General features: G+C 42.6%; 1 protein-coding gene across 2 annotated transcripts; it reads left to right on the top strand.

The window, feature by feature from the left end:
- Positions 1–79: 79 nt before the first annotated feature.
- On the top strand, positions 80–10,829 carry ppig (peptidylprolyl isomerase G (cyclophilin G)). 2 transcript variants are annotated; one of them, XM_017715535.2, is made up of 13 exons: positions 80–229; positions 1,522–1,586; positions 1,713–1,787; positions 1,908–2,015; positions 2,153–2,197; positions 2,997–3,084; positions 3,357–3,386; positions 3,581–3,720; positions 4,301–4,484; positions 5,388–5,600; positions 7,916–7,997; positions 8,143–8,294; positions 8,642–10,829. In XM_017715535.2, exons 2-13 carry the CDS (start codon positions 1,526–1,528, stop codon positions 9,807–9,809), a joined length of 2,346 nt encoding a protein of 781 aa, XP_017571024.2. In that variant the 5' UTR covers positions 80–229; positions 1,522–1,525; the 3' UTR covers positions 9,810–10,829. The 2 variants fall into 2 exon arrangements, with proteins under 2 accessions (XP_017571024.2, XP_017571025.2); XM_017715536.2 differs by lacking the exons at positions 80–229; positions 1,522–1,586; positions 1,713–1,787 and having other exon boundaries at positions 1,906–2,015; positions 3,311–3,386.
- Positions 10,830–11,772: the final 943 nt, after the last annotated feature.

The following is an 11,772-nucleotide window of genomic DNA, read 5'->3' as shown; positions in this document are numbered from 1 at the left end:
AAGAGCCGCTTGGGCCAAAGAGCCGACACTGAGTCGACATGAGTCGACACCGAGTCGGGACGCTCAGCGCTGGAGGGGGCGGGGGTTATTACCCACAGTGCACCGCCGCCCTTCAGAGCGCCATCTCCTGAACGCCGCGCCGAAGCCGAGCGGGTTTCCATTCTGCAGCGTTACTGCGTTTCATATCTTCGCTCTTCGTGTCGAAGCTCCAGCCTCTGGTTGAACGTTGGTGAGTGCGAGTAATGATTTCCTCACCGCTGTGTCGAGAGCGCGCGCGCGAGTTGAGCCTCGGGTTCGGCCGAGCGCAGGCCTCGCTGAAGGAACTTGCGCGGTTAGCATTAGCACTAGCGCGAGACCAGTACCCTGCAGTTTAACTGACTTTTCGGACCGATTCGGTCCAGAAACGCGGAGCAGCGCGTGTTGTGGTCGGTATCAGCTCCGCGCTCGGCGAGCACAGAGACCAGGCGTCCTCAGAAAGGCGGTGTTTTGTCAGCTTTAGCTGGTGAGCCGAACGCGTGGAAGCTGCGGGGGACATTGAATGGAGTCGCGCGAGCTCGTTGGGTGAAGCGGCTGCGGGAGAAAGACTCGCTTTCTGTTTGTGTTGGTCTGATGATTCAGTCAAAGTCTCAGCGTACCGTCAGCAGCGTGCAGCTCGGTTTAAGCTACGGTCAGCGAGAGCACGCTCGTTTGGACGGACACCACCTTAAAGCGACGGACTCCGTCTCGGAGGTCCGAGTCCAGGCGAGTGTGGGTCGGGTCGGGTAGCCGAAGAGCTGCTAGATCAGTCCGATGCAGCTCGGCCGGGACCGCCGCGGAGGTTTCGGTCAGTTTTCCGTAATTAGAGGGTTGAGATGTAAACCGTCGTCCGGAGTGGCTGGGTGTGAAATGCTCAGGTCTAGAGAAACGCAAGTTAACCTCAAACACCTGCTGTTTGAGATGAAATGCTCAAGATTTTCCAGTGTAATTTTCAGTCACGTGTAGTTATTCCTGTCTGTTGTTATTAGGGATGCATGATGGTATCAGCTCCATAGAGATACTGCAGCGTTGAGCAGTTGTTTACATTGAACTGGTATTTTATACTCGTATTTGATGGTGTGTTTTTATTATATTCTGGAAGATCTTGGTCTTTGATGGTGATGCTGGGCTTCTGTGTTAAAACATCTCCATTTTATTCACTTCTGTACATTTAAGCCCTGCAATAAGTGTCACGTCTCTAATGGTAACTAAGGTGGCTGTAGTCACAGGATCTGCGTTTGTGTTGCAGTCAACAAATATGTATGAGAAAAATATTAGATATCAGCACGAGCTTACAATTCACAATTTCCACTTGTTTCTAAGTTGTTTTTTTACAGAACACAGTTAACCTAAAAAATGAAACGACCAATTTATTGCTGGTCTGGCACAGAAATATGGATGAAGCAGAATGAATTGCCTGGATTTGCTTGCTTGGCCATACAAGGCTGTTGTTAGTGTACTTAATTCAGAGTTGCTGACTAACTGCTGTATTCGTTTGTTTATCAGAGCTATGGGGGTGAAGGTGCAGCGTCCTCGCTGCTTCTTTGACATTGGTATCAGCAATACACTTGGTAAGAACGCACATAATAATAAATGACACAGGGAAAATAAATGGCTAGCTGTGAAGAAGTGTTCTCATTACTTTGTGCTGAATTGTTTTTATTTGTTTGTTTATTTTAATATTGTTGTATTTAAAGCTGGCCGAGTGGTCTTTGAACTTTTCTCGGATGTGAGTCCCAAGACGTGTGAGAACTTCCGCTGCCTCTGCACAGGTTAGTTAGCAATGTATTTTGCACACATTTAACCAGTTTTGTGATTTTGATCATTTAATATACGATCGGAGCAACCTTGAATCAAAAATGTAAAACCAGCACTGTTTCTTGTTTTTTAAGGTGAAAGGGGGGTTGGCAAGACTACCCAAAAACCTTTGCACTACAAGGGATGTCTGTTCCACAGGATAGTGAAGGACTTCATGATACAAGGAGGAGACTTTAGTGAAGGTACTGTGTACATTGTAAACTCTGCGCTGTAGACTTATCAGTTTACATGAAATATTACACTGCATTGTACACTCGTCTATGAAAACTGGAATGCCGTTCCTGCTGTATAGTTAAAAGTATCAATATTTCTCCTTTAGGGAACGGCAGAGGAGGTGAATCCGTATATGGAGGCTTCTTTGAAGGTACAGGTTTAATTAATCACTTTTGAAGGCATTTTACTAACATTCTAATCTTCACTGATCTTCTGACCCCCCCACCCCCCCAATGCTTTGTGTAAAGATTGGCCGGTATGATAGTTCAGTATCACCTGTCATGATCATTTGTGCTTTTATGAGTGGACATTCATGAAAAAGAACTTAAGACTTACTTCTGTTATTGGGAAATAGTGAGTGTGATTTCCAGCGATGCTGTGGCCCCCAAGATTGATTAATTGGACTTGCTTAACTGGGTGTAGGAATGTGTTGGAAGGGAAACATTGAAAAATACTTAGTTTTGCGTTAAATAGTTTGAGATTAAACACCAAAGTGTTTCTGGTGCATTTCAACATGTAGTTGGGCAATATGACAGTGTATTGTTATTGTGATAAGTGTATCATGGATATCGTCAGTACTTAAAAACGCTTCCCAACCGCATATTTGATTACAAAGAGCACATTTTGCTCTGTTTTATTGGATTTAGTGAAGCAAAGTATGTAAAGTATAGAGTACAAGTCACTGTATTTGTAGTTTTTGATTGTATTTTTTGTCAGAGCACTGTTTTGTCAAATTTACAAAAGTGTGTTGTAACATGCGTCATGAAGGCTTGAAGTATCATGTTTTTGCCGTATTGTCCACTTCGGTGTATCAGAGCTCTCTAAAAAATACTGTATCTTTGCCCACCCCTTCTTCGCATGAGCATTTTGTAAATAGCAGGACCAGAACATCACCTGCTTAAAAGTTAAACATCTGCTTTAGGATCATTATTTTCTCTCTTGTTTCCTAGATGAGAGCTTCTCGGTCAAACATAATAAGGAGTTCCTGCTGTCTATGGCGAACAGAGGCAAAGACACCAATGGCTCACAGTTTTTTATGTGAGTCAGGAGTTGATTAATGGGCCACCCTCATGAGTATTTATACTGCCTTCTGCCTTTACACGTTGGTTAAAAACGCTCTAAGTTATGTTTGCTTTTATTATGTATTATGTTGTATGTTGAATGAGCTCTACAAGCGTATGGGCATCGTTCATTGTGAATTTCTTATGATCATGTTGTGAATGAGCTGTATATGTGCATTAATCACTGTTTTTGTGTTTGTTAGATTTGTATTTACATTCTGCCTCACTGTTTTGTGTCCCTGACCATAGAACTACAAAACCTGCTCCTCATCTCGACGGGTAAGGGATTATGTCTGTGTTTATGAGCAAATCCTAGTGTGATGGATTACATAGCAGTGTAGATTTGTCTAAGTTCTTTAATGCATGTTGAGCACCACATATTAACCTGGTTATTATAGAGTAGCTGTTTGTGGAATATGTACCAGGCCTGCTTACCAGTGTGTTAAAATAAAGTATCATCATCTTCTTTCCAGAATTCATGTGGTGTTTGGTCAGGTGATCTCAGGCCAGGACGTGATACGGACGATTGAGGCCCAGAAGACGGACACAAACAGCCGACCGTACGCAGAGGTCAAGGTGCTCAACTGTGGAGAGCTCATCCCCAAATCCAAAGGTGCTTTAGGTTTTTTTTTTTTTTTTTTTTTTCGTAGTTTTGGTTCAGAGAAGAGTATTTAAAGATGTAAAGATTTACATGGAGCTTTACATGTGTTCTTTTTGGCGGTGCTTTATGCACATCAACCTTTGTGCTCATAAAATGGGTTATAGACAAACACAACTACTTGTTTTGCCACAAAGAAACCAAAAGAGAACTTGTGGACATATATTTTATGTGTAAAGGAATTTTCACATAAAGGTGTTTTTACATCAACCCTTACATGATTATTTATTGAAGTTGTTATTAAGAACAGGTCCTTCAGTTCATGTCCACAGTTTGATTTCTCTGCTCAACCACAGCTTCTAAACTTGGCACTTAACAAAAGAGTCATGTGTGTCTGAGCAAGAAATCACCAGACTGTGCTGGACGCTGGCTTCCCAGAGCAGGATTTGAAGAATCGTGGACTAGACTGTTCTGTGCAGTAATATAGCTATAAACAAATGGTCGTGTATCCAAACACATTCCTTATGAAAATGATCCTAATGAAGAATGTCTGTGTGCCCTTATGATGTCCTGTTTTTTCATTTGGGTGTATTAGCTAAGAAAGAGAAGAAAAAGAAACAGCAGTCATCCAGCGAGAGCAGCGAGGATTCGGCTTCCTCCTCAGAATCCTCATCTGAATCTGAAGACACAGACAAGGATGAAAAGAAGCAGAAGAAGAAACGTAAGAAGGAACAAAAGAAGAAAAAGAAGGAACAGAAACACAAGAAAAAGGAGAAGGGGTTCGTATGTGATCTATGCTTCTTTGACTCTTCCTTTACACCTGGTCACTTCATGCGTCGTGAGTATCAGGATTACATTTGGATAAGGCCAAACCGCGTAAACAGGGTGGAAACAGGGTGGAAACAGGGCAGTAAGTGCAGCCGTCTCCCCAAGACACATTCAACAACCAAAACCCCTTCTAGGATAATCATAACTCATACACCTGTGTACAAGGAAGATGATCATGGTGGAACACACATGGTTGGGGACTGGACAAAACAACATGCTTAAACACACCATGGACAGACATCGCTGTGCATAACGGACTGCAGATGATTTACAGTAACCATGGCTTGTCAGTGGAGATAAAGAGCCTGGAGCAATTATATAGGAAAGCTAAGGACACCAACCGTAAAGGCGACGGGGTGCTCATCGGGTTAAAAATAAATAAATAAACAATTGATAATGGTTATGAGGGGATTTACATTCTGTCCCTCAACGCAATTGAATTGACCAACTGGAGAGGAGACACATTTGACTACCAGTTGTAAAAGCATGTGGCTAAAGTCTTATCAGGATACACTTTGGATACTATTCACATGAAGTGACCAGGTGTAAATGGGGTCTTTTCTATAGTTGCTATAATAAGACTGTTTATCTCTAAAACATAGTTAAAAAACTTAATGTGAACATGGATTTATTTTTTATTTATTCATAACAAAATGTTGGCAAAAGGCAGCTAGCGTTTTTTTTTTTATATATAAGTGTAAAGGTGGGGGGGGGGGGGGGGGCTGAAGCAAAACCTCGTCAGCAGTGATGTACTTTTATTTTCATTTTAGTGCAGCTTCTGATTTGGTCTCAAGTGATTACCAACTGTAGTAACTAACTCAGTTTTTGCCCTGTTTTTTGTTTTTCCTTCTTAGTTCTGATAATGAAGAGGTAGAAGAGGCAGAGCCTCAACAGCCTGTTTCATCCATCCGTCCAGAGGAAGTCCCACCCATCCCAGAGAACCGCTTCCTTATGCGACGTAGTCCGCAGCAGCAGCAGCAGCCGCCCAAAGAGGAGCAAGAAAAGGAAAAACCCAAAGAGGATTCTGGAAAAGAGAGGCAGAGAGAACGAGACAGAGACCGAGACAGGTTAGGTGTTGTGACTTGACTTTTGCTTTAAAATCTTTTTTGCCATTACTTCATTAACTACGGTCGCACTTATTGCTGTACCTTAATGAGTGCTTTTGCCTAGGAGGATTTCCACATACTGTTGTAAACAGGAGTTTCCCCAAAACACAATTCCAAAGAAAGTTGACACAGTGTGTGAAATGCTGATGAAAACAGAAAGCAGTAATTAGTAAATTCTGTAAACACTAAACGCAGTATTTCGTCTTTGACCGTATGAACTTCATGTTGTGTGCGGGTTTGTTTTTTTTTTGTTTTTTTTCCTGGAGTATAGACTTAATACAAATTTGATGCCTGCAGGACACTCCAAAAAGTTGAGAAGGGAGCATGTTTATCGCTGTGTAGCATCAGCTTTTCTTTTTAGCACTTGAGTCATTTGGGGACTGAAGACACAAACAGATCCAGCTTTGAAAATTAAATTATTGCAAGTCTTCGGCACATCTTGTATCTCCCACATCTTCAGTGGGAGATGAGACTAGACAGAAGGCAGCACATGTTTACAGATCTGGCAAGTTATCCACTAATAACTCCCCACACCATGGCAGACATTGGCTTTTGAACTTTACACGGGTAATAATCTGCATTGCTCTGTGTTTCTGAGCATTGTTGACATGGTTTCCAATGTGCAGAGTCTTAACTTGTATTTGTGGATGCAGTGTTTGAACACTGTTCAACAACGATTGGTCAAAGTATTTATAGATCCATAGAAGAAGAAGCATGCTGGTTTTTTAATGCTGGGCTGGCTGAGAGATGACGGGTCCCTTGCTGCGGGACTTTTTTTTGTTGTTTCTTTTTTTTTAACTTTTGATGCATTTTTGGCAACGTGGTGAGCCTCAACCCACCTTTGTTCATAAAGGACTGTCTTTCTTGGAGTCTCCTTTTAAAAACCAAGCGATTTTTGAACATTTCGCAACATTCCTGTCTCCAATTGTCCCTGTTGTAACTTTCTTGGAATTTTTAATTGGCAGGTATCAATTTCAGAATGAGCACAAACAATGAATTTGTAGAGATATTCCACAATTATCCTGTTTATTTATTTTATTTTAGTTTTGTTGAGATACAGCTGAAGTAGATTTATAAAACTGTTTTACCTGTCTGAGCTTTTTGGAATTGGGTTTGCTTTGTTTCACTGGAAGCTCATTTAGTATTTGTATGTCATGCAGTTGCCCATGACAAGTTTTCCTTGACTGCTTTCAAACCTACCTTGTTTGGTATAGACTATCGCTGGGCAGTATGGCCAAAAATGTTATCATGACTTAATTTCATATTGATTGATATCAATGCATATCGCGATAATTATTATTTCATAATCATAAGTTTGAAGGCTGATTTTTGCTCCTAAGTGGTTAATTTCTGTTTTAACTATTCTTCATGGTCAGAATTTGACACTCACTCACCAAACAGTGTAACATTTCACAATGTCGTGGGATAGTGGGAGAAATTTCTGGTGAGCTGTTTTTTACCAGCTGGAAAAGCACAACCACAATTTTTGTGATATTCGTAATTTAAGAAAGAATACATTAGATTTTGTTTAGTTTCTCAACAATGTCAACTTAATACGAGCAGCTAACATTAGCTGGCTCGGTATGTCAATGATGGATGACGCCGCCTTACTGCCATCACTCCTACCACATGCATGGCAGAGCATATCACAGTGTTCAAACACAAGCACTGGATTTCTGTAGTAGTTTGAGAGACGGAAGAACTTCAGTATATTTGACGCTTGCTGTGTAAAAACTTTAACTGCAGTGTGAATCTTGCACCAGACAAACAATGTCCTCCTTTTAAGTACATTTAAACTGTAATCAGTGCTCCCCCCCCCCCCCCTTGTTTGATGTACAGGAACATCAATTTGCTGTGCGAGTGACTGTCAAGTTAGCCAGCTGCTTAAAAAAAGCTAGCATTGTCACAGTCTCCAGTTTCTTTCTTTCACTTCCGTTGCTTGGGAATGCACTAATACTAAAATGTAACTGACTGCTGTAACAGTGCTGTAGTTGTGAGGAGCAGACATGATTTATTGCTCCTAAAGCCTGTCGGGATGTTGGGGAAGAGGTGAGTTCGCTCTGGGACCTGATCAGTTGCGCCACTTGTCACTCACACTGGGTCACAGGAGAACAGATCGCTGGTTGCGCCACTTAAACCGAGAATATTTATCTATATGTCTCAGGCATTGTGTCTAAGTTTCGCCATGTGTAATGTGGATCATGTGGCTGCTGAACTGAAGTTTTAGATCATGGGTAGCGCTTAGTAAATCTGTGGGTAAATGACTTGTGTTTCAGACCTGTGACGAACTCGAGACCAAATCGCACACGGCTGGTGATGACCAGATCGGGGCGAAGAATTAAAGGAAGAGGCCCCCGGGTGAGAAACATGCCTTTGTGTCTGTCCTCAGTATGATTCTGTTCTTAGGCTGTGTTTTTGCTCGTTTTATGAGCACAGTCTGAATATGCTTAATTGAGTAAAGGACTTTTTCCTCAAAGTTTCTTGCTTGTTTGTTTTTGTGTAGCGTTACCGGACTCCATCCCGGTCTCGATCTCGGTCGTGGGACCGATTTCGCCGCAGTGAAACCCCCCCACACTGGAGACAGGAAATGCAAAGAACACAGAAGGCCATGCCGAACGCGCAGGCCACCCATGACCGCTGGATAAAAGGAGACAAGTAAGGCTGGGAAGAATACCTAAACCTGCATACTGATCCTAAAATTCAATAGGTCCAACATGTGTGGACACTAGGGGCATAACTGATTATAATATTCTGTAAAACGTCTGCTCAATAACAATTCATGCTTTAAAATATTTTTTAATTTGTATTATTCTTGTGTATTTCAGTATTGCGGAAATGTTTTCCTCCATCTGAATGCTTCAAATTCTGAGCCACACAAATCATTAAACTGAGTCATAAAATTAGAAATTTCCTGTAGAACTGTAATAAAAACTGACGCGGTGCCGTATATTGATTATAAGTTTAATGATTACAATATTTAAAAAATAATTCATGTATTACAGAGGTGACATGTCACAAGAAAAGACAGACACTGCTGAGCCCATGGAGAAAGAAAAACCCGACGTGGAGCGGGAGAAGAAAAATTCTGAGAGAGAGAGGAAAGAGAGCAAGCGAAACAAGTCGAGGAGTCTCTCTAAAGGTCGAGAGAGGAAGAGTGGCAGGCATCGCTCGAGAAGCAGAGAGAGAGATGGGCGGAAAAAGACAGATGGAGAAACAGAAAAGAGAAAGGGGCGTAGTCGCAGCAAAAGCAAAGAGAGGAAAGGAGAGCGGGAACACAAACGCAGCAAAATGGATGACGGAAAGGGCCGGTCGGGCAGCAAAGACCGAAAAGACAAGGAGAGGGATGCCAAGGAGAGGGATGCCAAGGAGAGGGATGCCAAGGAGAGGGATGCCAAGGAGAGGGATGCCAAGGAGAGGGATGCCAAGGAGAGGGATGCCAGGGAGAAAGATGCCAAGGAGAAAGATGCCAAGGAGAAAGATGCCAAGGAGAGAGATGCCAAGGAGAAAGATGCTAAGGAGAAAAAAGGGAAAGAGCGTGAGAAGAGCAAAAGCAAAGAAAGGACAAAACATACGGAAAGTGACGGAAAGGAGAAAGAAAAACATAAAGAAGAAGGTAAAAAAGCTAACAGAGAAGATCACCGTGAGAAATCGCGAAGCCGAGAAAGAGAGCGCGATCGTGATGTCAAACCGAGGTCCGGGTCTAGGGGGCGTGGCCAGAGAGGGTCACGTGACCGAGACAGACGAGACAGGGACAGACGCCAAAGCAGCAGCAGCCGAGACAGAAAGTCAAGGAAATCGAAAAGTAGAGAGAGAGAAAGGGGCAGAGAGCGGCGGAGAGAGGGAGAGGACAGGGAGAAAAGGAAGAATAATGAAGAAAGCAAGAGCAGAGAGACCAGAGGGAGAGAGAGAAGCTCTAAAGACCGCTCTGGCCATAAACACAGAAGCAAAGACAGGAGTGACCAGCAGAGTGATGACAAACAGAAGCGACGGAGAAGAATGAGCAGCAAGAGCAGTGACTCGGACAGCGACAGAGATAAACGTAAGAGAAGGACAAGGAGCAAAAGCCCCAAATCCAGAGAAAGGGCTAAAGACCAATCACGCAGTCCCAGGAGAGACAGAAATCATCACCGGAATCAGAAAAAGGACTCGAGCTCCAGTGACAGCGACTAACCTCCCTGCCCCCGCGCTGAGAGAAGTACTCCTCTGTTTTTCAAGCTGATGTATGTCATATTTGTACAATATGGTCGATTACCACAGACGATAATTTCACCTCATTTGAACAGAAAACACCTCAGAGCACCATTGATGGAAGCCAGTGGGCACCTGGTTCAGCTGCCTGGTGACTTCTGAATGTTTGTAGTCAACAAATTCTGTTTTTTCGAAATACGAGGAAACTAAGTAGTAATTGACTATGTTACAGATGCGGCAGGTTAGGCTGAAAAACGTTGGTGTATGATTTTTAAAACCCCCGTCTTCAACATTGATGAGCTGCCCCATAAGAACATTTATGAACAAGGATGTTTCTGCTTTGCATTTACACTCTTTTCCTTTTATATTGACTTGTGCACACAGATTTAGTTGAACTGGAAGCAAAAAGACTGCAAATTTCAGCTGGTCCTTGATCAGGAAACTTTGTAGTTCTTTTCTCTCTCTCGTTCCCTTTGTTCTCCCCTCCACCATGTTGTGATGCAGGCCTTTTTCCTCCCCTGCACAGTCTATTTTCTTTGCCTGTTTTTGAGATAGAATTAATGTTTGGTTGCAAAATTTTTACTCTGATAAAATGGTTAATGTTTTTGCCTTTCCCCATGTTGCTGTCTTGAGCTGTGTGGTTCTTAATCTGTAGGGAGAGATAAGGGGTGGGAATCTGTATTTTGGAGTTTTATATGGGTTTTATGTTTGTAATAACATCCTGATGCAAGTGTCAGTTCAGTCAAACTTGGGAATTAAAACTGATTCTGAAATGGGAATTGTCTTGTGACCTGTCATTTTCTTTTACGGTCATGTGTTTCTTTTTATTTCTGGAAATGACTGTTCGAAAAGGACGATTCAGCTGTCCGTTCCTGTCACGACTCGGGACTCGAGATTGAAGTATCGCAAAATTGAAGCCAGAGGGGAAAAAGTGCGAGCAGAACTGGTTGAGTCAGGATCGCTGAACTGAATGTGGTAATGAATAAAACCTGATTTTCTGTAGACCTGCGTGTTTGCCTTTCAGTTTTACTGACCTCAACCACATCAAACACTTGTTGGCATTAACTAGAACAAAGATTGCAAGCCAGACCCTCTCATCTAGCATCAGTGTCTGGATTCACAAGTGCTTTTCTGGGTAACTGGGCACACGTCCACTTCAAAATATTGTGGAAAGCCATCACAGAAGAGTAGAAGCTGTTATTGCTGCGAAAGGTGGACCACCTCCATATATCCATGCCTATGGATTTAGAATTACACGTCATAGAAGCTCCTGTAGGTGTAATGAGTGGCTCTACTTAGGTTCTGACATTAACTAGAAAATAAGCGTTTTCATATCTGCTTCACCATCAGTCTAGCCGGATCATGTTAGATGTAAAGTAGTGCTAAAATGGTGCTGCTTTTGGGGTGTTGGAGCTTCTCCAGCAGGCTGACGGATCCATGCACCACAGGACTGGTTTGGTTCTACCATTTCAGTCCTGTTTGGAAAGACTGCAGTGATTAAATGTAGCTTTTGATTTATTCTCAAGTTCAAAACCAGTGATCGAAGACTTTTTTGAGATGGGCTAATGGGAATGAAATTACATAAATCTCTGACGAGGCGGAGTGTTTTCTGTCCTGCAGAGTGACGTGTCAGTCATTTGTACAAGCTGGTCCATCTTCCCTGTTTTTGCGGTTAAATCTAATATTGTGTGAACATCCAGGCCGGTCTACCTAATTATCCCAGAGCTGGTCTACACACTGCCTGGCTGCGTCCTGTCCCCCCTTTATATTAGAAACAGGACTTCTGAACAGCAGAGGGCGCTCGCGAGCGAGTCCTCGATGAATGGGAGTGAATGAAACGTTAGAATACTTTCTAATCATTTGCCCAGACTGATTAGATTCTTTAGTTTTAGGAAGCAAAGAAATCTCAGCTGTATGTTTCCTATTTTGGGCAGCAGAATGCAGA

The sequence above is a fragment of the Pygocentrus nattereri genome, chromosome 26 (assembly GCF_015220715.1).
Source record: "Pygocentrus nattereri isolate fPygNat1 chromosome 26, fPygNat1.pri, whole genome shotgun sequence".
NCBI classification, from domain to species: Eukaryota; Metazoa; Chordata; class Actinopteri; order Characiformes; family Serrasalmidae; genus Pygocentrus; species Pygocentrus nattereri.
The sequence above is the reverse complement of the archived record's forward strand: the minus strand, read 5'-3'. Positions and strand labels throughout refer to the sequence as shown.